This window comes from Panicum virgatum, chromosome 5K (assembly GCF_016808335.1).
Source record: "Panicum virgatum strain AP13 chromosome 5K, P.virgatum_v5, whole genome shotgun sequence".
Lineage (NCBI taxonomy): Eukaryota > Viridiplantae > Streptophyta > Magnoliopsida > Poales > Poaceae > Panicum > Panicum virgatum.
The window spans coordinates 43553124-43580192 of record NC_053140.1 but is presented as its reverse complement, the minus strand read 5'-3'; the positions used below and the strand labels follow the sequence as shown (position 1 = coordinate 43580192).

Genomic DNA, 27069 nt, shown 5'->3' with positions numbered 1-27069 from the left:
ACTTAGTGACCACTTTTGATGCGGTAAAGTGGTACGTAGATTGCTATTTGCAACTATGCAATGCTAGGTTGCAAGCCCAGAGACATGAAAGGTGTTGAAGCATGGCATGTTTCATCACATGGTTGTTGAGTTAGACACAGGGATGACAATTCAAATCTTGCTCAAAGGCATTAGATAGCCATATATGCATCCATAGAAGGCTTATATATACATTGTCCTAAGAGCAACAAAATTCAAAGAATTTTTTAACCATACAGTATGCCGATACGTCTAAACATTCGTATGTCCTATGGATATTTAGCATATCTAGTATAGCATACATTTATACCAGACATGAATAAATTATCCACGAAAGCAACAATAATAAAAATAAAGAAATAATTACCATCCAGTATCTGTACCCAAAGGATATTTTTCATATCAATTATAACATATCCATTGTTGACAGGCATTCATAAAAAAGATACATATATATTAAAGGACATTTAGCATATCCGATATGGTATACATCTGTAGCAGATACGTATATATATGGCTTGCGAAGTCAACAATAACAAAACATGAAGAGATATTTAAATAGTTTTTTTTGTTAAACACGAATGAAGATACCCCTACCATATCCCTTTGAATGTTTTGAGAGTCTGGACCATTCTGAGTATTGATAAAATTGCCACATGCGACTCGCTTTGATGGGCATACCACCTTGATAAAGAATAGTTAACCGAAAATGTAAAATGTGAATACCCGTGTTACATATATTAAACACATATGCCCTCAAAAACATTTAGCATGTCCAATGTAGCATACATTTGTAGTACACGTGACGCCCGTCTCCGCAACAATCATAAAAATGATTATATCCTTGTCTATTTTGATTCAATGATTTAGTAGCGAAACTTATGTTGTTTTACGCACAAAATACAATACTTACCAAGTTATATGAGATTCCAACATCTAATATTCTAATTGTATGATTTCTACATATGCTAACACTTTTCTATTGATCGTGGTTCAATAGTACTCGGTTCAGTAGTCCGCGATAAGTTTAGTTGGTATTGATTAATAGATGCAGAAGAAATGCTACACCTAGTACAATTTTTTTTTAACTTTTCAAAGAAAGTATATTTGTTTTGAATCAAAAGAAAGTATAATTCATTTTGATATATAATTTTTTTTCTCACAGCTAGAAGCTAGGCTAAAAACCACCTCTAGACGGATAGACCCAGAGGAGACGACGGACCCACCAGCACCAGGCCACCACGGTTCCTCCGCCTCACTGCTCCTCCCTCTCCCTCCCTCCGTCCTGCAGCCCCGGCGCGTACCGACGCCTCCCCACAGCTGGAGCCGTACTTTACTGGCAGTAATCTTCGTCCTCTTCCCACCCGCCTCCCTCGGCGCCTCCTCCCTACCTCGCCCGCTCTCGCTTCGCTGTTCTCCCTTCTGTCACCTCCTCTCCCGGCGAAGCGTGGCTCCTGCGACCGGCCTCCCACCCGCTCCTCCGCGCGCCGAGCGCCACGCCACGCGGCGCGGCCGAGCGCGGCCGCCGCCGGATCCTCCGCCCGCCGCGGAGCCGCTCCACTCTCGTCTACCGCCGGCGGAGCGGAGATCCGTCCGGACTTGAACTGGGGTCTCTGCTCTCTGTTGGTGAGTGATCCTGGATTCCCTGGTGTGTTGCCCTGTTTTTGTGGGAGTAGGTTCCGCTCTCAATTCGGATCCAAATCTCTCGTTCTCTCGGTTCGGTCGGCTGTGAATTCGTGTGCTGCGTGGTGCGCTGTTAGTCTCCAATCTATCTACCCTCATGATTCAGTTAGGTTCTTCGTCTCGTTCAGCTTGCGAGATCGACATTGGTTGACAGCGTACGAGTAGGAGATATGAGTTATGACTTAGTTCTAGATAGTAGATACCATACCCAATTAAGGTGCGGTTGCAGTTTGTTGTCCAGAAATTTTACGTGTTCAACTTAACCCGCTCGCTCCACGCCAAGTCCGTCCCTGGCCCTGGGCGCGTCTTCCCTGGTTCTGCCCATTTTGGCCAGAAAAACCTTTGGAAGGAAAGTCGCTGATGTACTCGTACTGTTTTTTTTCACCTTTGCATCGTAGTCTATGGTATTCTGGACTGTAATGTCATGCCGAGGTCAGAGAGACTTTTGTTTGTTTGCTTGTTGGAGTTTTTACTGTGGTGCTGAATTCAGGTAAACATGAGGCTGGATCTACATCACAGAATGCATGACATTATGCACCAATTGAACACTGTCCACAGATAGTCCCTGGTCAAAGATGCCTTAAATTGACTGCATGTTTTGACAAAATGAACAGTACCTATTTCTCTTAAAATGTACTAGGAATCTATAGGATAACAGTGACTGGATGGGACTGGTAGACGACCTGGCTGCAAATCTACTATTTGCGCAGCAGAAATTATGACACTGTATTTTTTCTTGTGAGAGGATAAAAGATCAAAAGAGCCCACATGGTGAAGTTTCATGTGATGACATTTCAAGTTGGGTGCTCTTTTTGGATCTAAATGACATCAGGGTGCACATCAGCTGATGAAGAAAGAATGTGATCCACTTTTAATACTCGCTAACCCTGGAGTGCACAGTTCTAATACTTTTTAACCTGAGGGTGCTCATGTAGTCACATGTTCTCACACTTTTCAGTTAGATGTTACAATCATGTGGCTTGTGGATTTTGAGAAAAAAGGTTAAAAGTAGTTGAATAAGATTATGAAGTTCACAAGTAACAATACTTTCAAAAAGCCTGTCACACGTTAAACTTTTTTTTATTGTTGTTTGCATTTTTAGCTTCACTAGCAGACGAATTCAGAATTGCATTATGTCAACCCTGAATCGAATTATATTAAATTCCTCTGTTCTTTTTTGTTTTGTGGAGTTGTCTATAAAATTTTAAGTATCTTAAAGAGGATGGAAGATTAGCCAGCAAATGTTGTTGTAACAAAAGCTTTGGACTCCAGAAAAGCTTCTTCATGTGAAGTTTTTTAGAGCGCTCTCTTATTTTCTAAGATTTATATTAACATCTTACATTTATACAGATATGAACTAAAGTGGTCGGCGGTCATATTGAATACAGAGCTATTATTGTACGCCATATTCTGTCAGCATGCTAAATACGGTGCCCATAGGTTCGGTTTGAGGAGCTTCACTGTCTGAGAAATGGACGAAACACCAACTAGTTCTGGGCAGTCTGAAGCTAGTTCAAGTGAACCTAGCTGGTGGCCACCAGACTTTTTGGAGAAGATAGAGTCTGCTTCCATATCAAGGAAACAGGATGTTTTGGGTAATCTAAGGTCCTCATCCTGGAAGGCTTCTCAATTACTGTGGTCTCAAGGAGCTTACTCAGGGTTAATCCCTAATGGTTTCTATTCAATCATCCCGGTGAGGTTTACTCTTTAGCTAAGTTTTCTTTTCATTTTTCTTTTTCTGGAGATATATTTCAGTAACTATGCTAGATTTCTTTATAGCTGTTTGCAATTTTGTTCAATAAGAAAACAAATTCCTACACATTCAGCATCAAGTTAAGTAATAGAACCTAGATTCAGATTTCAGTGCTTCATAATATACTTTTACGAAACAGGGTTACCCAGCTTTTGTATGAAGCATATAAAGGTTCATACAGACGCCAGTTTTAATCTGGGATTACCAGCTGATAGTGCACCACAAGCATAAACCGGACATGCCTAAAGGCCTAGGCAACCAACACATGCACTAGACAGAAAGCATCCGAAACCAAGCAGCTACTGAGTGACTTGCTCACAAAAATTCTTCTGCAGGCGGTTGACCTGCATAATATTTTGGTTTAGTTCTCTTTACAATTTGATTAATATGATGATTTTGTGAACGGGTGCCTAGCCGGATTGGTTAGGTGGCCTCAGTAGCACTCCTCAGATCCTGGGTTCGACTCCCGGTGGGAGCGAATTTTAGGCTGAGGTTAAAAAAATCCCCTCGCCTACCTACATGCCAAAGCACATGGAAATAGGTCCCGGCTCACCCCAGCCCGCTCTCACACGGGTTACGGTATGGGTTACGGCAACCCTGTGTAAGGGGTAGGGGTTCAGGGGTTTTCTCGGCCTGCGTGAGAGGTCTTCTTCTTACATTAATGCTCGGGGGGCGGCTTGCCCCTCGCAGGTCGAGTTTTTAATATGATGGTTTTAGTTACTATAAAGAAAAAGATAACGACTCAGTGAAAGTTTTTGTTTATTTCATTTCTTTATGAGTTTGGTATTACCATTTTCTCCACGTTATACTGTTGAACTGCAATCCATTCATGCAGGATAAAAAGCTGAAGGAGTCTTTCCCAACGATTCCGTCATTAGATGACCTGCAAGCTCTTGAATCAGATGGGCTTAAGGCTGACATAATTATTGTAGACACGGAGAGGGATAAGAAGGTTTTCATGTTGAAGCAGCTTAGTGCTGCACTTGTGAAAGGGTTAAATTCTAGCCCAGCATTGGTGATAAAGAAAATAGCAGGTTTGGTAAGTTTTTTTCAAGTATTAATTGTATGCAATTTTTCTGTCTTCCGGTGTGCAATTCTTTATTTTGGACATAAGTTTCATGATTATCAGTTCATCATAACATCTTAGGTATACCTTTGATGCCTACAGGACGTAGAACTGAATTATTTAATTGTGTTAAAACTTTTACATGTGCAAATTTCGGACAGCACTTTTTAAACGAGTCCTTGCATCAACCAAATTAAGGGCATCCTTACTGAAATGATGTTAGATTTACTAAGCATCAGCATAAAATTAGTTCCATGTGTAACACCTACTTTACTGTTCCCATAATAGGTTTTTGACTGCTTCAAGCGACAAAATCCTGATTCAAGTCCAGCAAGAGGTTCGACTGAAGATACCCATTTCTTTGGAAATAAAGGACCACAACTTCTAGGACAGATAAGACATGGGTCATGCCGACCCCGAGCTATTCTCTTTAAAGTTCTTGCAGATGCTGTTGGCCTTGAGAGTAAACTTGTAGTGGTAGGTCTACAGGTTAATCTCCTTTTTTATTTTATTTTTTCATAGTTTGTGCTTCGTTTTCCATATGTTATTTGTAATAAAATAGAAGTTCAAAATACTTAAAATATGTCTTTCATAGGGTCTACCTGATGACGGTGCTGTTGGATTTGTGGACTCTTACAAACATATGTCTGTGGTAGTTTCACTGAACTCTATGGAGCTGCTAGTTGATCTTATGCGATTCCCAGGCCAGTTGATTCCTTTTTCAGCTAAAGCTATCTTTATATCTCATATATCTGCTGCGGGTGAAAGCGACTCAGCTGAAAATGATTCGTGTGATTCTCCCCTTGAGCCTAACAGCCCTCTTTATGGATTGTCTGATAAAGTTGAAACTGAAGGGTATGCTTATGTATTAAATACGTCCTCTCAGTTATGTGTTTCAGGCCTTGTCTATTCCTATACTGTAATATATGTTTTGTTGTTCATGGGAATATTTAATAGTATACCTGTTGGAGAAGACATTGTATATGATTCTGCCGGTTCTTTAAGATATTTAGCTTGCATAGACTTGTTGAGTGTTTCTCATATTTCAACAATTTAAAGGATAGTGTTAAATAAGGTTGAACTCCTATTTTGAACCTGCAAAAAATAGCAGAAACATAGGATTTCAATAGACAGAACATTGATAGTACTTTAGGGTGGTTGTCATCATGGCTTGTATTGTTGGGTAGTATCTCTAACACATAGTTTCTATGGGCACTTATAAACATAATAATATGTGGAACAGTGGGAATGAGAGTACACTGAGTATTATTTCACCGTTTTTTTGGAAGAAAAAGTACTTCATAAGGGGCATATATTGGTACCTAGGTTCTCAAACACCAGTTTAGGGGCTGGAAGAAATAGTCTTTGTCGGTACCCTGCAACAGGGATACCCACTCTTACTGCAGCAAAGCAGGACCCGCGTAGTTATCCGTAGCTGCGCGGGAGAGACGGAGTAGCCAGGCCCCACAGGCCAGGCTTTTCCCTCACCAGGCCAACGGCCCCGGACCGTTCCCCGCCTGAGGATGGGTCCGGTGGCGCCACGTGTCTCCATGGAAGGGAAGCTCCAAGCTGACCGCCGAAGCCTCGGACCCCCAGAGGGGTCCGGGACCTCCTACGCCCGTCCGGACTCCCCTCACCGTGTAGGGGTCCGAAGCCGCCACGTGTCCCGGAGGCGTGGGATCGTGCGCGAGCCTTCCGGAGGAAGACTCGCCCACCTACCGCATTTAATGCGATAGACAAGGCGTGCTCTGCCGCCGTGGTACACAAGACAGCCTTTTGTCAGGCCCCGCTGCGCGCCGCGTATTACCAAGGAGCACAGTGCAGCCGCCTGAGCCGCGCCCGCGCAGAGCCCGCCTGTAGCATTAAACGGATACGACAGCACGGCACTTTTCCATCATGCCGCCTACGCCGCAAGCTACACCGCCCGCTTAAGCAATGTGACGGGCGGTGTCACTAGCTGCGACGGGCCTGACCTGACAAGACGACGCTAGGACATGATGGACGAAGGGCTCCGGGAGCAGGCGAGGGAATCCAAGAGAAAGATCTCCTTTGCCTGCGACGCCATAAGGCATGAACAGTGCGTTAGGTTATACTACATCGTTGGACCCACCTGTCGGGGATCCAACGACTGTGTACGCGCCCCCTTGAGATATAAAAGGGAGGCGCTCGCTGTGCACAGAAAGATCCATACAGACTCAAGCTCTCGCACCTCCTCACGCTTGTGGGAAGGCAATACAACACACAGTGGATGTAGGGTATTACGCTCCGGCGGCCCGAACCACTCTAAATCCTGCTGTGTTTCTTGTGTTCTGAAGGGAGATCGATCTAAGACGAGCTACCCCCTGAGTACACACCCTCTGGGCTAGGGCGGGTGCCTTCCGCCACCCGGCCGTGGTTTGCAGCACCACGACATTTGGCGCGCCAGGTAGGGGAACTAGCTCGTCGCATTTTCATCATCCGCTTTGTCCCCATGGTTCGTGTGGACGACGTGGAGATGACGGAGGGGGGTGGCGTCCTCCACGCCACACGCCCCTCGCGTTACTGCTCCAGGGGCAACCGTGCCTGTGGAGCAGCCACCGTTGGCGGCGGCGCGAGCCGCCCGCCGGCAAGAGTCAGGGCGCCCATCAAGGGCCCCCTCACAGACTGCGAGCGGCGGAGCTCTAGCCGCGGCTAGGGAGTTGCTTCGCAACCCTCCGGCTGAGGCAGCCTCGCCAGACGCCCTGAGGCAGTGGCGAGACGACGTCGACCGTCTCCTCCACCTGGCTCAGGCCTCCCCCAGTTCTGCAAAGACTGGGCAACGACCTCCGCCTGGCAACGCGGTGGTACCTTACCACCAGCGTCAGGGCGGTGCGTCGGCATCTGTGCGCTCCCCCACCGTGAGGGGTGCACGAACAGAAGACTTGCGGGCGGAGCTCAACCGCCGGCGCGCGGGGGAGGATGCCCGCATCGCTGTCGAGAGGGCGCGAGAGCGCCGTCTCAACATTGAGGGACGCAACCTCAATGTCGATCTGGACGCGGCGGCACCCAGGCCTCCGGTGAACGCCCGGATTCAGCCAGGGGCACCGGTGGCCGGGGTGGGCTGTGCTGCGCTTGCGGAGCACCTCCGCGCCGTGGCGTGGCCACCCAAGTTCCGCCCCCACTTGCCGGAAAAGTACGACGGTACTACTAACCCGTCGGAATTCCTGCAGGTGTACGTTACTGCCATCACAGCAGCTGGTGGCAACGGCGCCGTCATGGCAAGCTACTTTCATGTAGCCTTGTCCGGGCCAGCCCGGACCTGGCTCATGAACCTCACACCTGGGACGATCCAGTCCTGGGAAGAGCTCTGTGCAAGGTTCACAGCGAACTTCGCCAGCGCCTACCAGCAGCATGGTGTGGAGGCACACCTTCACGCCGTGAGGCAAAAACCCGGGGAAACGCTTCGGGCTTTCATCTCGCGCTTCACTAAGGTACGGGGTACCATTCCTCGTATCTCAGATGCATCTATTATTACTGCTTTCCGTCAGGGGGTGCGTGATGAGAAGATGCTCGAGAAGCTGGCGACGCACGAGGTGGAAAGCGTCACTACGCTTTTCTCCCTGGCAGACAAGTGTGCCAGGGCCGCCGAGGGCCGTGCATGGCACTCAGCCCCCCAAGACGGAGACACCAAGGCTGGTGGCTCCAGCGCTACCGCTCAGGGCGGTGGCAAGAAGAAGAAGAAGAACCGGGGTCGTGGGGAGCCGCATTCTGGCGGACCAGTCGTTGCAGCAGCAGCGCCACCAGCGGCGCCGGCTGCGGCGGCAGCGGCTGGGGGCCAGAATACACACGGCAAACGCCCTCGCCCGCAAGGTGGGAGCGGAGGTTCATGCCCAGTGCATCCCACCGCTCGCCACAGCGCTGCTGACTGCCGCGAGATCCAAAAGCTCGCGAAACGGGTCAGTGGGCGGCGGGAGCAGTCCTCTAAGGATGACTCACCCCCTCCTCGCCAGCGGGCCGGCAAGGAGAAGGCCTCTGACAGCAGGGCCGCAGCCGGGGAGAAGGAGCTGGGGTACCAATCCCCCGCTCGAGAGCTGAAGGGCGTCTATCACAACGACGACTCCGATTCCGACAACGGCGACCGCCGCAAGAAGCTGTACGTGATGTATGGCGGGAGCTGGGAGCTTGTCTCCCGGCGGGACGTGAAGACCCTTCGCCGGGAGGTCCTTTCGGCGAAGCCGGGGGTCCCGAGGGCGGCGCCGCACCAGAGGTGGATGAACACCACCATCTCTTTCGGGCCATCCGACTGCCCGGAGAATATGGCTGGAGCTGGTGTGCTACCTTTAGTCACGGCTCCTGTCATATCCAACGTGAGGCTCTACCACGTGCTGATTGACGGTGGGGCTGGCCTCAACGTCATCAGTTATGCAGCATTTAAGCAGCTGCAGATCCCAGAGTCCAAGCTGACTCCCTCTCGCCCATTCTCCGGGGTGGGCCCACATCCGGTGTTCCCCCTGGGGAGCATCACATTGCCGGTCACGTTCGGGACCGAGGAGAACTTCCGCACAGAAAGCGTCATGTTCGATGTTGCGGAGGTGAACCTCCCGTTCAACGCTATCATTGGCCGACCGGCACTCTACCGCTTCATGGCCATTGCCCACTATGGGTATTTGGTCTTGAAGATGCCTTCCCCTGCCGGAGTCCTCACCGTGCAGGGCGACCGCACCGCTGCCGTTGCTGCAGTTGAGAGACTGCACACTCTGGCGGCAGAGGCTGCACGCTCCGAGGAGGATCCGTCCACCTCGCAACCCAGGGCGCCTGCAAAGGCTCCCAAGGTCCAACCATCTGATCCGGACCAAGTTCCCGTGAAGTCGGTACAGATTGGGGCAGACACCACCAGGACCACCCGCATCGCGGGGAACCTGGAGGAGAAATAGGAAGACGCGCTCATCGCTTTCCTCCGGGCAAATGTCGACGTGTTCGCCTGGGAACCGTCGCAGATGCCCGGGATCCCCAGGGAAGTGATCGAGCACAATCTGAGGATCTACCCCGACGCCACGCCGGTGCGCCAAAAACCTCGGAAGCAGTCTGTGGAGCGGCAGAACTTCATCCGCGAAGAAGTCCACAAGCTCCTACACGCTGGCTTCATCGAGGAGGTCCACCATCCCGAGTGGTTGGCCAATCCGGTCGTCGTCCCAAAAGCCAACGGGAAGCTCCGGATGTGCATCGACTACACCAGCCTCAACAAGGCATGTCCGAGAGACCCCTACCCTCTTCCGCGTATCGATCAGATCGTGGACTCCACCTCCGGGTGTGATCTTTTGTCTTTCCTAGATGCATACTCTGGTTTCCACCAGATTCAGATGTCTAGAGAGGATAGGAAGCATACTGCCTTTGTAACAGTAGATGGGCTTTATTGCTACATTGTCATGCCGTATGGTCTAAGGAATGCCTTACCCACGTTTGTGCGAGCTATGAACAAAACCTTCTGTAATCTAATTAGAGATATTGTTGAGGTTTATGTCGATGACGTTGTGGTCAAGACTAAGGTAGGATCAACACTAGTGGAGGACCTGTCCCTCGTCTTCGACCGTCTTCGCGCCACCCGCACGAAGCTGAACCCAGAGAAGTGCATCTTCGGCGTCTCAGCAGGGAAGCTGCTGGGTTTCCTGGTCTCGCATCGAGGCATCGAGGCAAACCCAGCCAAGATCAAGGCGATCGAAGCAATGAGGCCTCCTGGCCGCATCAAGGACGTCCAGAAGCTTACTGGGTCTCTCGCTGCTCTTAGCCGCTTCATATCGAGGCTGGCTGAGAGGGCCCTTCCCTTCTTCAAGCTGTTGAGGAGGTCCGGTCCATTTTCATGGACCGAAGAGGCTGAACAGGCCTTCCAGGAGCTGAAGCAGCACCTCACCTCGCTGCCAGTATTGGTGGCACCAGAACCCGGTGAGCCGTTGTTTCTGTATCTTGCTGCATCTGCGGAGGCGGTCAGCATGGTGCTGGTCGCCGAAAGGATGGAGCAAACCCGCCAGGGGAGCACCAAGGTCCTCTTGGCCGAGGATGGTGAGCCGGACCCCGGACACGGGGGCCCGTCAGCCTCACCCCAGCTTGAAGGTCCGGGCCCCGCACAGGCAGGTCCGGAGGAGCCTCATCCCATTGGGAGCCCAGAACCACTGGGGGCCCAAGGGACAGATGCGGTGGACAAGGACGAACTGGACCCAGGAACTAGGGTCCGGACCGTCCAAAAGCCAGTCTACTACGTCAGTGAAGTCCTCCACGAGGCAAAGGCCAGGTATCTTGAGACGCATAAGCTTATCTATGCAATACTTATTGCGTCCAGGAAACTGCGCCACTACTTTCAAGCACACCGAGTTGTTGTAGTGACCTCTTACCCATTAAGAGCGATTCTACACAATTCCAACGCCACAGGCAATATCGCCAAGTGGGCAGCAGAGCTGGCGGAGTTCCAACTGGAATTCCAGCCACGCCATGCGGTCAAAAGCCAGATCCTGGCTGATTTCATAGCGGAGTGGACTCCTTCCCCAAGCAACCCTGGAGGTCCGGCCATAAATGTTGGACCCCCGGAGCCGGAAATCAGGACACCAGTCTTCACCGAGCCTCACTGGACACTCTTCTTTGATGGGTCCGCCCGCGAGAAGTGGGCCGGAGCTGGTGTGGTCCTCATCGACCCAAACGAAGATCAGCTGAAGTACATGGTGCACCTTGAGTTCAAGGCCACCAACAACATGGCGGAATACGAGGCTCTGATCTTCGGCCTGACCCAAGCCCTCTCATTGGGGGTCCGGCAGCTTCTGGTGAAGGGGGACTCCCAGCTAATCATTAAGCAGGTCCGAGGGGATTGCAACTGCAATAATCCCCAGCTCGCGGCATACCTCATACACGTGAGGAAGCTCGAGAAGGATTTCGACGCCTTGGAACTACAACACGTTCCCCGCGAGCACAACTCAGCAGCAGATGATCTCTCTGCGAGAGCATCTACCTGGGCTTCTGTGCCTGAGGGTGTCTTTGAAAGACGGCTGCTGAAACCTACCGCCCAGCCTGCCGAGCCGGGTGACGGGGATCAAGCTGGCACCTCGAAGCTAGCGGTCCCGGCAGTATTCCACCTATGGTGCCCAACTAGGGCTGTGTGTTCTGTTGAGGAGCCTGTTGACCTCACAGAACCACCCCTATCTGCTTTGGGAGCTCCCGATGCATGGATCTCCGAGATCCGGGACTACCTGAAAGATGACATCCTCCCTGATGACGATGTGTCCGCTGAGCGCATAGTCCGATTGGCTAAACGCTACGCGGTGGTAGAAGGGGATCTCTACCGCCGTGGCGCCAACGGAGTCCTCATGCGATGCATTTCCCAGGGAGAGGGCCGCGAACTGCTTGCGGAGATCCATGGAGGCGAGTGCGGAAGTCATTCCTCCTCTCGCACGCTTGTTGGCAAGGCCTTTCGGCACGGCTTCTACTGGCCAACAGCACTCCAGGATGCGGCTGAGCTGGTAAGGTCCTGCAAAGCATGCCAGTTCCATGCAAAGCAAATACACACCCCAGCTCAAGCTCTACAGATGATTCCGCCCTCATGGCCATTTGCTGTGTGGGGTGTGGATATCCTGGGGCCTTTCCCCCGGGCTGTCGGCGGGTACCGGTTCCTCTATGTTGCCATCGACAAGTTCACTAAGTGGCCGGAGGTTACTCCTGTGGTGAATATTACTAAGAAATCAGCAGTCGCATTCCTCAGGTCCATTGTGTGCAGATTTGGCGTCCCAAACCGCATCATCGCGGACAACGGGACCCAATTCAAAAGCAGACTTTTCCAAGAATACTGTGAGGACATTGGCATCCAGCTATGCTTTGCGTCCGTGGCACATCCCCGCAGCAATGGACAGGTTGAGAGAGCGAATGCAGAGATCCTCAGGGGACTCAAGACCCGCACCTACAATTGCTTGAAAAAGCATGGTGCCAAATGGGTTGACGAGCTTCCATGTGTACTATGGGGCAACCGGACCACACCCAGCCGAGCCACCGGGGAGACTCCGTTCTTCCTGGTCTACGGGGCTGAAGCATGCCTTCCCCCAGAAATTCACCTGGGCTCACCACGGGTCCAGGCCTTTGACGAATCCATGCAGGAGCAGCTGCGGTGCGACGACGTGGACTTCGTTGACGAGCGAAGGTGGCGAGCAGCGATCCGAAATGCACGCTACAACCAGGCGCTCCGGCGCTACCGTCAACGGTTCGTGCACAGTAGGGAGCTCCGGGCTGGCGACCTCGTCCTCAGACGGATCCTGAACCGAGCGGGGCTCCACAAACTCTCCCCCAGCTGGGAGGGGCCTTTCAAGGTTACAGAGGTATGCCGGCCCGGATGTGTTCGCCTCGCCACAGAAGACGGAGTACCGCTGCCCAACCCGTGGAACATAGAGCATCTGCGTAAGTTTTACACCTAGGCAGAGCAGGGAAATAACCTTTCCTTTGTAATAAGATAGAGTTAGCGTGCGGCCCGGAGCGGTTGAGGGCCACCCTCGTAAACCCGACCTCTGGCATCCATCGCACTAGCGGCTAACGCGCGGCTCAGAGCGGTAGAGGTCCGACCTCATAAACCCGGCCTCTGACATCCATCGCGCAAGCCATGTACATCGAGATTGCAAAGGAAAGATTTTTTCCTAATTCTGTCTTTGTGTCAAAGTTAAATTACGCATTTCGATTCTCGTAATTTTCGCTTTTTTCTAACCCCCGCGGGACCTCTACTCTTGTTGCTGCAACTAAGATCTGCATTGAGCTGCTGGACTACCGTACAGGTCCGGACCCTCTTGCTGCAGGAGAGGGGTCCGGACCCCTAGGGACCTGCTCTGGAGAGCGGGGTACTTGTTTCCTGGGGTGGTTCGGAGTACAGTGTAGCCGCTTAGCTGGTTCCGTACCCAAAAGCCTGCACTCTCCACCACCCTGTAACGAGTACTCTAGTACCTGAAGCCAGGTAATTGGGGGCCCGGACCTCGACCCAGCTCGAGAGCTGGCTTCCTAAGTCCAACACGGCGTGTCCAGCACTATATCTCAAAGGATCGAGCACAGCAAAGTGACCTCACCCACTGCTGCGAAGGGTCTAGGACGAAGAAGCCAGGTCCGGAAAGATCGTACTGTTTCCTGGAGTGGTCCGGAGCCCTGCGTAGCGCCTTAGCCTGGTTCCGACCCTAAGCCTACGCACTCCCCCACTCTGTAACAAGCACAGAGCTACCTGGACCTGCGCATCTAGAGTCCTAGACCTGGTACCAAGCCTGGGATTGGTCAGGAATGAGCCCGCGGGTCTGCTCTAAGCTATAACTTTGAGGTGGTACACAGGTTCAAACCTGGCCGGTGGTAGACAGTCTCAAACCATTGAGCCTATCTACCAGGGGGGCCGAGTATCTGCTTCAAAGCTTTCATGCAGGATAAGAGCCAATCTCGGTGGTAGACAGACTCACAGCAGCTGAGTCTCTCTCCCAGGGGGCCCAGGCATCCGCTTTGTCCCACACATCATGGATGGATTCTGCATGCGTCAAATAGCTAAGTTGCAGTATCATTGCTACCATATAAGCAAATTTGATTCTTCTCTCTGTACTCCTGTATACCACGCAGGGAACAAGGCGCTTGCTCGCCTTGCAGGCTATGTGACACCTATGCCCAAGGTGGCAGACAGGTCCAGACAACTGAACCTATCCGCCAGGGGGCCAGGGCGCCGGGGTGCCGCATACCGCAAATCAACAACCGCCAAACAGCTAAGTTGAAGTTTCTTCTATTTCAAAAACTTTCAACTAATACAATGTTTGTTACATAATGCAAAAGAAAAAAGATACAATCCCCAGCCTAAGGGTCCGCAGGCTCTCGCTTGAAGTAGGCGGCGACGAAGTCAACGACCTCCCGCACGCTGTCCCGAGCGGCGGCCTCCGTCTCTGCTACAGGGCCATCGACCACGGGCGCCAGCGAGATGGCCGGGTCGTGGCTCCGGAGGCAGGTCAGGATGTGCTCCGCCACCATCCGGATCAGCTCGCGGCCCTCGGTTTCAAGCTGTCCAGTAAGGACCGGCCCCAAGCGCTGGAGCCTATCCGAAGCGGAGCTCAACACTGGGAGGGCGTCAGCTATCGAAGCTGGCGGCTCCGCCACCTGGATCGGGCTCATTCCAAATGGCACCAGTGCGAGGCTCGCTTCGGCCGCCCAGTCAGCGATCCGCTGAGCTCCAGCGCGCTGGTCTTCCTGGTGCTTCTGGACCGCCTCCCGGACAGCCTCCTGCACCCGGGTGTCCAAGGCCGCCTTGGCCACCTCCACCTCGCGGGACCTCTCCTCCAGCTCGCGGGATCTCTCCTCGAGTTCGCGGGACCGCTCCTCCAGCTTGGTCTCCTTCTGCTCCGCGTATACCTTCCGCTTCTTGAGCGACTCTCGCTGGCGCCCAAGCTCCTTCTCTATGGCGGTGGCGTGAGTTTCCCGCTTGGCAAGAGACTTCCGGTCCTCTTCCAAGTCCGCCTCGTCGGCAGTCAGCTGGCGGGCCCTCTCCTGCAGTTGTTCATGCCATCCCTGCAGAGTCGCAGAGAAGACGTCGAGCTCCTGCCTCCGGACCTCGAGGTCCTCGCTGCGAGTCTCCAGTTCTGACTGCTGGGCTGCGAGGTGAGCCTCGAGGCCGGACCGCTGAGCAGCAAACCCAACAACCTCCAGGGTGAAGTCCTGCTCCCGCTGTGCCAAGGATTTCTCCCGATTCGACACTGCGAGCTCTCGGTCAAACACCTTCTTAAGGCTGGCTCGGTAGGCCTCTTGGTCCGACTTGAGCTTCGACCGAGCTTCCGCAGCGCGGGAGGCTTCCGCCTTCGTGTGCGCCTCCAGGCGGGTGTGCCAGTCGGAGAGGCGCTGACGCTCGCTCTCCAGCGCAGACCACTCCCGCCGGAAGGCCACCTCGGCGGAGGAGGTTGCCTCTTCAATTGAACGCCGAACTCGCAACAGCACCTGAGGAAGCGGAGTCGCATCCTCCTCCGGGGATTGGAGCTGCAGGAGCCGCCTGCCAAACACCACCTCCAACTCTTCCTCCGCAGCAGGACCGGAGCTGGAGGTAGGGGCTTCCGCTGCAGCACTTGTCTCCGGCGCCTCCGCTGCCGCCGAGTCGGGCGCGTCCGGGCCCAGCTCCGGCGCCTCCGCTGCCGCCGAGTCGGGCGCGTCCGGGCCCAGCTCCGGCGCCTCCGCTGCCGCCGAGTCGGGCGCGACCGGGCCCAGCTCCGGCGCCTCCGCTGCCGCCGAGTCGGGCGCCATCGGACCCAGCTCCGGCGCCTCCGCTGCCGCCGAGTCGGGCGCCGTCGGGCCCAGCTCCGGCACCTCCGCTGCCGCCGAGTCGGGCGCGGCCGGGACCCAGCTCTGGTGCCCCCGCTGCCGACAAGTCGGCCGCGGCCGGGCCTAACTTCGGTGCTCCCGCTGCTGCCGTGGCAGACGCGGCCGCATCGAGTGCCCCCGCCACCAATACGTCAGGAGCGGCTGCACCCAGCACCGGCGCCACCGCCGCTGCCGCTGCTGCACTGAGCCCTGCAGAGTCTGGAAATGGCATGACAGTCAGCATCGCATCATGTGTCACGGAGTTAGCAACAGGACGCCGTACCTGAGGGTCCCGCACCTACTGCCACCGTCGCTGTCGATGCCGAGGTCGCTACCGCCCGGGCACCTGCTGATGTGCCAACGGTGGTAGAAGAACCGCTGGGGCGGGAAGCCCTGGTAGCAAAGCAGAAAAGCCGTCAACACAAAAAAAACAGAACACCGGCGCAAGGGAGGAGAGCAAGATGACACTAACCCAGCAGAACCGGGGACCCAGCGTCCCCGGAGCCCGGGCCTCTTCTCTTGCGGCTGCTGCTGTTGCTGTTGCTGTTGTTGCCCCTGCAGCTGCGATACAGGCGTAACCCGGGCCTGCGCCCGTTGCTGCTGTACCTGCGACTGCGGCATGGGTGCAGCCCGGGGTCGCTCCTGTTGCTGCTGCTCCCGTCCGCGTGCCTGCTGCCGCTGCTCCTGCAGCTGCTCCTGCTGCGGCCGCTCTTGCTGCCGGCGCGATGAATTCCTCGGCGGCGATGGTGGTGGTCCAGTTACGCCAGAGGACCCGTGGGGGCCAGCAGCCCGGGAGCTACCCTGGCCTGCGCCCTCGGAAGACCTCTGGCGCTTCGCGGCGGGCTCCGACACCAGGGTCCCGTCGCCCCGGAGTAGCCTCCGCCGGCCTACGTCCCCTGACGACGCACCGGAGCTGCTCTGGGCCCGGCTGGAGCCGGCCGCAGCCGCGCTGCTAGCCGCGGCCTGTTTCCCCTTCGTAGTGGCACCGGACCCCGCAGCGCTTAGCGTAGCCTGATCCCCGGACGAGCCAGGGATCCGGAGCCCACGGTTCGGGTCACCCCCGGTCTGCCGCGGGGCCAGTCCCCCGTCGTCCAGGGTTGGCAGGGTGGCCAGCACCGCCACCCTCGCTGGGTCCTCGCAGAGGGGGACTATGCTCTGCGGGAGGATCAGATTCTCTGCGATGAAGGTGTCTCCCGTCACGTTCCGCACCAGGACCTCCAAAGCCTCCTGGGTCAGGTCGCTTCCCTCCCCGCGATGGGTCCTGCTGCAATCGTTGAGGCCGGTGAAGCTCCACGCCGGTCGCGGCCGCTGCTTCAGGGGGGCGATCCGGCGCTTCACGAAGTCGCCGAGCACGTGCCACGAGGTGAGGCCGCTCCCTGCCAGTGACCTGATCTTATCCAGCACGGAGTCGAACTCCGGCTGCAGCGATGGCTTGGCCCTCCAGGATGCTTTGTCGGAGGCGGGCCCCGCGGTCGGCAGGACAAGGCGCTCGTTGGCTTCGGTGGTGGCAACCACCCAATCCCTGCGCCACTCCTCCCACCTTCCGCCAGCAAGGCCCGGAATGTAAGGAGTCGGCAGGTCGCTCCTTATCTGGAAGTAGTACCCTCCCACTTCGTCCTTGCTCCTTCCGGACTTCACCAGGATGAAGAAGTAGCGGAAGAGGATGACGCAGGGACGCACTCCTACGAACATCTCGCATAAATGCACAAAGATGGACGCCAGGAGGAGGGAGTGGGGCGTCAGATGCTGAAGCTGGAGGCCGAAGTCTTCCAGCAGCAGCAGCAAGAATGAAGAAATCGGCAGCCCCACGCCGGCGGAGACGTGCGAGGTAAATAGCACGAACTCCCCGGCGCGGAGGTTGCCAAGGGGAACCGAGCCTGCTCGCACCCCCCAGCCGGTCTCCTGAGCGCTCCACCCGAGCAGGCGGCGCACTGTGTTCAGCTCTCCCTCGGTCTGGAAGCGACGGGGATGAACAAGGGATGCCATCTCCTGACGGGCGAGGAAGGAGCCTGTGTAGGGGGGAGAGAAGGTCAAGGAAGGCTCGGAGGCAAAGGGGCGCAAAGGCTGGAGGAAGAAGACGAATGCGGGAAAGCAACCATAGGATACGGTATGCCCCGTTATAAAGCCTGTCTCAACCAGCGCGCCCCGGAACCGTCGCCGGAACTCAAGCGACGCTCGCACCAGGAGTTAGCCGCCCAGTCCATGACGTGAGGGGCCCAGGCCCACCTGTCAGGGAGGGTGGGTAATCAACGGGGGTGCGAAAAGGCGGGATCCGAACCGTCGCCCGCGCGCGTGAAGCAAGGCGGAAGCCGAGCTGACGTGCGCGCATTAATCATAGGCGTGGCCGAGCTTTTCGGGAGCTGCGCCGGTGGTAAATGATCCGTTTACTCCGGCCGCAACAATGCCAAACGTCGCGCGTGTGACTAAGTGAACCACTTATCGTGGGGCCCTTAGTCAGTAATCCGTTGCGACGTGATGAGGCAGCAACCAACCCAATGGGTAGTCAAAGCCGGTCAAGACCTGCAGAAAGGAGCTTCAAGCTATATAGTACCAAATCGCAGAAGTGGCCCCACCTGTGGGCTCGTACCTCCCCCAAGGTGGGCCCGGGGGCCACTGTCGGTACCCTGCAACAGGGATACCCACTCTTACTGCAGCAAAGCAGGACCCGCGTAGTTATCCGTAGCTGCGCGGGAGAGACGGAGTAGCCAGGCCCCACAGGCCAGGCTTTTCCCTCACCAGGCCAACGGCCCCGGACCGTTCCCCGCCTGAGGATGGGTCCGGTGGCGCCACGTGTCTCCATGGAAGGGAAGCTCCAAGCTGACCGCCGAAGCCTCGGACCCCCAGAGGGGTCCGGGACCTCCTACGCCCGTCCGGACTCCCCTCACCGTGTAGGGGTCCGAAGCCGCCACGTGTCCCGGAGGCGTGGGATCGTGCGCGAGCCTTCCGGAGGAAGACTCGCCCACCTACCGCATTTAATGCGATAGACAAGGCGTGCTCTGCCGCCGTGGTACACAAGACAGCCTTTTGTCAGGCCCCGCTGCGCGCCGCGTATTACCAAGGAGCACAGTGCAGCCGCCTGAGCCGCGCCCGCGCAGAGCCCGCCTGTAGCATTAAACGGATACGACAGCACGGCACTTTTCCATCATGCCGCCTACGCCGCAAGCTACACCGCCCGCTTAAGCAATGTGACGGGCGGTTGTCACTAGCTGCGACGGGCCTGACCTGACAAGACGACGCTAGGACATGATGGACGAAGGGCTCCGGGAGCAGGCGAGGGAATCCAAGAGAAAGATCTCCTTTGCCTGCGACGCCATAAGGCATGAACAGTGCGTTAGGTTATACTACATCGTTGGACCCACCTGTCGGGGATCCAACGACTGTGTACGCGCCCCCTTGAGATATAAAAGGGAGGCGCTCGCTGTGCACAGAAAGATCCATACAGACTCAAGCTCTCGCACCTCCTCACGCTTGTGGGAAGGCAATACAACACACAGTGGATGTAGGGTATTACGCTCCGGCGGCCCGAACCACTCTAAATCCTGCTGTGTTTCTTGTGTTCTGAAGGGAGATCGATCTAAGACGAGCTACCCCCTGAGTACACACCCTCTGGGCTAGGGCGGGTGCCTTCCGCCACCCGGCCGTGGTTTGCAGCACCACGACAGTCTTGAAGTGAATCTTACACTGGAAACACTGTTAGTAAGATTATATGGATAATTTCATAAACGTATATTTTTAATCAGCACTGTACTATGTTACTGCTGCAAGATGTGACATTCGGAAACCATGAATACAGCGGAATTTACATACTTTGATATATGAGAGACCACCTGTCAGCTGTATTCATTCGTACCTTTTTATCAATTTGCAATCATTTTGCTAATTTAGTAAACTTGAGTCTTGATTATGTGCAAGATGAGAACATTTCGTCTCAATCTCAGTGCAGAATTGAATCTTCATCAAATCTATCTGGACGATCATTACGTAATATGATGTTGAGATCAAGAACATTTTCAGAGGGGAAATTAAGGTAACAATAAATGATAATTTCACAGCTCGTTTGCTAAAAAGATTGTTTATTTTATTACCATTAGATGAAATTTGCAACCATATGGTACCTGCATCTATAATTTGGACTTCCTTGTTCATTACATTTGCTAAGAAACTGTCGGTTCTTTAAATCAGCACGTCATGCAGTGAACCAAATATAGCAAATGCCTTTTGGAGGCATAGCCAAAGGAGAGGAGTTGCTGAGGAACCCCGTGGTGCTAGTTCAAGGTTTCCAATTTCCACCCAATTTGCTTTAGCCCAATTCTCTTTATCTTTCTATTGCTGTTTAAATTTCTTAATGTGAAACCTTTATTACTGAGATCTGAGAATAACAGGGTAAATTATGGTTGAAAGTACAGCTCAAGGTAGTATCCCTTGTTATAGTGTGCAAGATTCCTTTTGGAGGCCTAACATGTGTTCTTCTTGACTTCGTGGTTGATCTTCTAAAATGACACTATCATTATCATCAAACTTAACATTAGTAGTCCATCCAATTTGAAAGCATTGACATTTCAGAACTTATGCCATCAAACTGTTGGAACTATAAGCTACATTACTTCACGTGAGTTATGGTTGGCCATATGGAAAATACTATTTTCAATGTGTCACTGAAAATCACTATGTGTGGTTTGTGCACACACTTCTGTGTTCTTCTAATTAATGCAATGTTGCGCAGCTCTCAAAACCATGACACTCAGGAATACACTTATATGCTGTTTCTAGTTCATTTTGTGCATGTTTCAATAGACCAAATGAAGTGGGTCAGTAGGTTGGTCTGGGCCGATCCAGTTGCGTCCCTAATAATATGTTGATTTTATTAAGTTCATGGTTCCGCTAGGCGCTAGGCGGGTTCTAGGCGCCGACCCTTAGCCTAGCGCCTAGTCGGGAGTAATCGCGCCTAGGCGTTGCTAGGTGTTTTTCTAGGCGATGAATAATACATGTATAAATACTTAAAAGAAAAGAAAAAAAAGAGATGAATGATCATAAAAAAGGAGAAAGAAAAAAAGGCCCATTTGAAGGCCCATTTGAAGGCCCAACTAAACCCTAAACCCTCTCTCCCGCATCCTCTCTGCCTCTCGCACTGCATACGCCCGCCGCCGCTCGCATCTCTGCCTCTCGCGTCTGCCTCTCTCTCCGTCCCGCACGCGCCCGCCGCCGCTGCATACGCCCGCGCCCGCCGCCGCCTGCACCTGCGCCTGCGCCCGCCGCCGCCCGCAGCTCCTCCTCCCCCACCGGCGACCTCCGCCGGCCGCCCGCCGCCGCCCGCACAAGCCCGTGTGGCCGTGTGAGCGCCCGCCGCCGCCCGCAGCTCCTCCTCCCCCACTGGCGACCTCCGCCGGACGCTCCTCCACCCCCGTCGGCGCCGCCGCCGAGCTGCCGACGCCTATGGGTCCGCCTACCCCCATAGGCGAGGCGCTGACCCTCGACTCGCGATTAGGCGCGCGGAATCGCGCCTAGGCGAGCACCTAGCGGAACAGGGATTAAGTTTCAAACATATATTGCAATATAATATGCTAGTTAAAGTTGTGTTTTGGAGGCCAAGCCCATGTGACCAAGGGAGTATTGTGAAATAAATTGTGGTTATTTCGTGATTATGGCTTGCATCATTTTCTCCATTTACACCTATTTTGATCAAGTACTGAGTGGTGACTTGCATGACATTTATGAACATCTGTTTATTTCATTGTCTGAAACCGGATGTACCTGTGTTTGTATTACATTTTATTTTTCGTTTTTTGTTTCCCAGTCCTGAGCATTCATTAATGAGAGCAAGGGGAAGATCTATACTTGGTGGTGAGAAGCAATCATTTCAAGAATACACAGAAAGTGGTGCTGCATCAAGGTTTGCCAACTGTGCTTTTTGTGTGTGTTCAAGTTTTACATTCTCGATTCTTTATGCCGTCTACTCGTTTTAGTGGCCTAGTGCCATAAGTTCAAATTATTTGTTCCTTATTAGTTTATTCCCTAGCTATTGGGAACTGTATGATTTGTGTATATCTATGTAACTAGGAAGAAATAAGACATTTGTGCAGTCTTTAATGTGACCAACTTAGTGTGTCAGTTGTTCTTCATAGTAGAAATCTCAATTTTGAAACCGCATCTGTATCATATTCTGAGCTCCAATGGCTTTGCATAGAAGATGGTGTCTGGTTTTATACCACATACATGATTGTGGGACATTTGGGGTGCTGAGAGGCGAGAGGCCAAATTACTTTGCTTATTCTATTTCGTTGGCTGGAATGTGCTCAAACCATGTGATGTGCTTATTGTATTTCTAGCTCACAGTAATTTATAAACTGTAACATATATTTCGTTTGTACTTTATATGCTTAGATGACAAGACATGGTATGTTTGAAGTTATAATGTGAATTAATGTTCGAATGGCTCTAGGCATGTGGTGTGTGTTCTATATTCTAGCAACTCTTAATTGTTGTTTTGGTCCCTAAACTTCCCTCAAAGGCTCATTTTGCTCCCTGAACTGTCAAAGGGGAAATTCAATCCCTAAACTATGCTTTTGGTCCAATCTAGCCCCTGGTCTTGTCTGCCACACGCCAAATGTCCAGACAGGGGCAACTTATGAGAGGGGCTGAGGGGGCCTGCCCCTCCTATGCTAAGTAAGAGTACACTGGTCACCACTAGTGCACACTAGTTTTTGTGATGTAATCATGTAAATCAAAGCAAAAATTGAATTTAGCGCCCCTGACAAGATATTTGTTATACTTCAACCCCCCCCCCCCCCCAAACACACACACACACACATCTTTTGGATACGCCCCTGTGTCGAGAGAGCCTCCACGCCACACCAGCACGTCTGTCTTTCTCCCTCACTCACAGGAAGGCCCTACGTGTCAGGGTCATCCCCTATCTCCGGGCATCCCCTCCCGCATGGGAGCAACAACGGCTCAGTGAGAGAGGAGATCGATGGCAGCGAGCTCGCAGGCAAACAGCAGCTAGCGTTGGCGATTCAATCATGAGGAGTTGCGAGGAAGAGTCAGGGAGCTCAAGGGAGAAGCATTGCTTCAACCCTGCATAGCACCGGAGGCAGCAGTACATTTCGGATGCGGGGCGCACCAGACCAGCTGATGTGGCATGTCAACGTGGCACACCAACTGGAGACTAAATTGAACCAAAGACTATAGTTTAGGGACTGAATAGGCCCTTCTAATAGTTCAGGGGCTCAAACAAGCCTCTGGGCATAGTTTGAGGACAAAAATGCCTATTAAATCTTCTAGCAATCTGAATACTGATCTGTGTAAACTTGTAGCTGTCAAGTGTAGAAGGACTTGTTTTGCAATGAGATTCTGTAATAAAGTGTGAGCTGCCTGGACTACAGTTTGAATTGCTTTTTAGGTTTCAGTCAAAGAAATCATTTACAATAATCAAGAAATACTGATAGAGGAAATGTCCCAACCAGTATTTGTTGTGTTTCCTTTCATCTTTTTTCTAGACTGTTAATGCAGCTAAGGATGCCATAGCAAGAAATTCTGGCTTTTGTAGATAAGAGTAAGCCTTCTTCCTGTTTTATGTGAGAATCCTTCATGCTCTAGAGAACACATGGAACCTCCAGTATCACCTATGTTGCCAATCAAATGCAATACTTGATTATGTGAGTGCTTAAACAATGGAGCACAGTTTACAGAAAAAATGTACATAAAATGACTTGGTTGGTTTTCTTATGGTTTGGCCATTTACTGAGGTGTCTACTAATTTTACTCTTTTTTAGCCTTGTTAATGGCAAAATTTATCGTAGTTTTTCTACCTTTGCTAAAGCTTATTTTTAAATGTGAAAAATACTGTAGTATGCAAATTTGTTCCTAAATAAACCATTTAATGTACATGTAGATCAGATGGTCTTGATGGCACTTCAACATCTAATGCTCGGAGAATAAGACGAAGAAGCATTAGCATCACGCCTGAGATTGGAGATGACATTGTGAGGTAAATTCTAATGAGCTGTTTGATGAGAATGGGGATTTCTATTTTGCTTTTTCAGAGTTCACTTAGGGCAGTGTTGCTTTCACTCGAAGTATGTCAATGTTCACGGCACGTTCTGCTCATGGTTGAACCCAGATTCTAGATATCCTTGTTGATTATCATACTACATCCAGTCATGAAAACATGACGCTAGGACCAGATGTTTAGTGCAAATCTTCTCCTAAACATCATATCCTAACGTCACGTTTTCATGACTGGAGGGAGTATATGTTTTAATTGATAGAGACATGCAGATAGGCTAGATACCCTTTATTGAGCATGAAGTATTTGTTTTAATATCTTAAACTCTTTAACAGGGCAGTTCGGGCTATGAATGAAACACTAAAGCAAAATCGCCTCCAAAGGGGTCATGTTGAAGGTTCATGCTCATATGTTACAGAGGACGAAAGCAATGCAAATGACTGCCCAAATGTACACATCTACAAGTTGCATTGTTTTACTTTTCTCCATATTTGTCCTTTATGTCTTGTGCATAGAATACCGACAGTTTGGGCTTACAATTTATATTGATTCTTAGGATGATGCATCTCGAAGAGCTGGTGCTACTGACAATGGCTCAAGAAACCTAACTGGTTCTACTCAGAAGGCCATGTCATTACCTTCTTCACCACATGAATATAGGGGTCAAGTTACTGAAAAAAGTGATGATTTTATGAGTAAAGAGAAGATGGCATTGGCATGGAACAAAGTATTCCAGAGCTCCCCATTTCTTAATAAACCGTTATTGCCCTTTGAGGAATGGAACATAGATTTCTCCGAGATAACTATTGGCACACGGGTTGGAATAGGTAAATAATCTTGAACTTCCTCGGGCATAAAGAAGTCTATGGTACCCTTATTAGCATAGATGCTCACTAAATGCAACTCTCATATTCTTGAGTTGCTCAATTTATGTTCTTCACTATGCTGTAAAGTGTGTTTACTGCTTCTATTATAGTGTGCTCTCATTTCACTATGTCCTTCACTATGCTTGCATTGTTTGCTGTAATTTCATATTGCATTCTTGTGCTTGCATGTTGAAATGACACAATTCTTGTTCTGTTTTTCATTTGGCACTTTTTGGTCCTGATTGTAGCCTACTGATCTAACTTTTCTGAAATGTTTGATCAGGATTCTTTGGAGAGGTTTTCCGTGGTATATGGAATGGAACTGATGTTGCCATCAAATTGTTTCTAGAACAGGATCTAACAACTGAAAATATGGAAGACTTTTGCAATGAGATATACATCCTGAGGTACCAGATGTACTCTTTTTTGTCTTTAGCTATGGTAGCCTTCTATTTTTCATTATATTTACACTAATTGTGGCAAATTTATTCTTTCCTTTCAGCCGGCTACGACACCCAAATGGTAATAATCCCTTCTGACTGATATGAACTACAGTTTCAAATCAATTCTCAACTGCTCCAAATTAGATTCTGAAATCTGCCATGTCTTGTAAGGTTGCTTTCTAACCAAATATATATGTCCCTTTTGTCATGTAGTTATATTGTTTCTTGGTGCATGCATTACGCCTCCACACCTGTCAATGGTTACTGAATATATGGAAATGGGATCACTGTACTATCTCATCCACATGAGTGGTCAGAAAAAGAAGCTCAGTTGGCGTAGGAGGTTGAAAATTATTCGTGATATATGCAGGTATGATCTTTTCTAGTTACAGAGTAACCATTACTCCATATATTTCTGCTGGCTATTTTAAAAGAGATTTTTTCTGTAGCACTGCTGACATGTATGAATTGGTAAATGACATCCTATGTGAGGATGGTATGTGGGGCCTGGGGTAACATGTTTATGACACAATGCTTGCTGACTTTTTTCAGTTTACACAAGTCTCCAGTGACCAGTGTTCCTGAGTGACCTTTAAAAATATTCTGAATCTTTCAAGAGAACTGTATTTGATGCAATTCTTTGTCTCTTAGACTTTAGTCTTTTCTAGTCCTTTTATTATGAATTGATTATCTGAAAGATCTTGTCTTGTTCGCTTGAAAGGGGTTTGATGTGCATACACCGCATGAAGATAGTTCACAGGGATCTCAAAAGTGCAAACTGCCTGGTGAACAAGCATTGGACTGTAAAGATATGTGACTTTGGTTTATCTCGAGTGATGATTGATAGTCCTATGACTGATAACTCCTCTGCTGGCACCCCAGAATGGATGGCCCCTGAGCTTATCAGGAATGAACCTTTCACAGAGAAATGCGATATATTTAGTCTCGGTGTTATTATGTGGGAGCTGTGCACATTGAGTCGCCCATGGGAGGGCATCTCTCCCGTTCAAGTAAGCATCCATTTACTATGTTGCCAAAACAGTTAGCATGAATGCATTTCCTAAGGGTTTATGTTAGCTAACCCTCAGGATTCTTGTGGCTCAAAGCCGCAAGGCACTTAGAAAGTGCTTCCATGGTGCATTCCTAGTCCTCGATGTTCTTGTGGCTACATATCCTCGACCTTGATGTTCTTGTGGCACATTCTAGTGGGAAAGCTGTGAACTGATATAGATGGATTTGGAAAATTGTAGGTGGTTTACTCGGTTGCTAATGAAGGGTCACGGCTCGAGATTCCTGAAGGACCTCTCGGCAGGTTAATTGCAGGTAATGTTGTTTGCAATGTATGAGAGATATTTGAATTTTTTTTCTTTGATTTGAGTGGAGATCGTATCAATGGGAAGCTTCAACTCACGTTGAATTGGTTAGCTAGCTTCCATCATGCCTTCATTGCCGCTTAGTGGTTAATGTTTTTGTTCGCTGCAGATTGCTGGGCAGAGCCTGAGAATCGGCCGAGCTGCCAGGAGATCCTCACCCGCCTGCTGGACTGCGAATACGCTGTCAGCTGAAGTGCTTGCTCACCCGCCACCTGATTCCTGCAGAGGTGGGCACGTTTTCTTGTATAAAACATGTACAAAGTAGCCTGTCGACTCTGCCGACCGGCGAGGTTGCATATATTGAAGCCCTATAATTCTGCTTTATGACGGCGATCCTTTCTCCCAAAAAAATTGTAAAAAACTGTTTCCCCCGGTCATATAAGAACATTTCTGGCCAAGAAATGTGCCTCGCGTCACAGGGACCGAGCCTAGTTGCTGTTACGCTGTATACCTGTTATGGAATCTGGATAGTTGCACGTCCTCGGGAGCTGGGTCAACCATATATAGTTGTCTGATTGTCTCCAAGAATATGTCCAGTACTCCGGTGAAAATGACAAACAAGTGGAGAGTACTTTTTTGCTA

General features: G+C 51.3%; 1 protein-coding gene across 4 annotated transcripts; it reads left to right on the top strand.

Annotated features, from left to right (window-relative positions):
- Window positions 1-1227: 1227 nt before the first annotated feature.
- Window positions 1228-27069, top strand: LOC120707583 (serine/threonine-protein kinase EDR1-like). Of its 4 annotated transcripts, none has more exons than XM_039992504.1 (17): window positions 1228-1644; window positions 3052-3394; window positions 4290-4493; window positions 4809-4997; window positions 5116-5375; window positions 19744-19827; window positions 19983-20075; window positions 21595-21690; window positions 23692-23787; window positions 24141-24255; window positions 24362-24632; window positions 24955-25078; window positions 25174-25193; window positions 25328-25484; window positions 25836-26124; window positions 26365-26437; window positions 26597-27069. In XM_039992504.1, the coding sequence occupies exons 2-17, from the start codon at window positions 3173-3175 to the stop codon at window positions 26677-26679; spliced, it is 2376 nt and encodes a 791-aa protein (XP_039848438.1). In that variant the 5' UTR covers window positions 1228-1644; window positions 3052-3172; the 3' UTR covers window positions 26680-27069. The 4 variants fall into 4 exon arrangements, 3 of the variants coding, with proteins under 3 accessions (XP_039848438.1, XP_039848439.1, XP_039848437.1); XM_039992503.1 differs by having other exon boundaries at window positions 1235-1644; window positions 4809-5009; window positions 26597-26984; XR_005689036.1 differs by having other exon boundaries at window positions 1233-1644; window positions 4809-5009; window positions 24141-24256; window positions 24360-24632; window positions 25328-26124.

Coding starts and splice junctions, on each gene's coding strand:
- LOC120707583 (XM_039992503.1), top strand. CDS start 3,173: ATGGACGAAACACCAACTAGTTCTGGGCAGTCTGAAGCTAGTTCAAGT. Junction 5,010..5,115: donor TTGTAGTGGTAGGTCTACAG/GTTAATCTCCTT, acceptor TGTCTTTCATAG/GGTCTACCTGATGACGGTGC. Junction 21,691..23,691: donor GAAAGTGGTGCTGCATCAAG/GTTTGCCAACTG, acceptor ATGTACATGTAG/ATCAGATGGTCTTGATGGCA.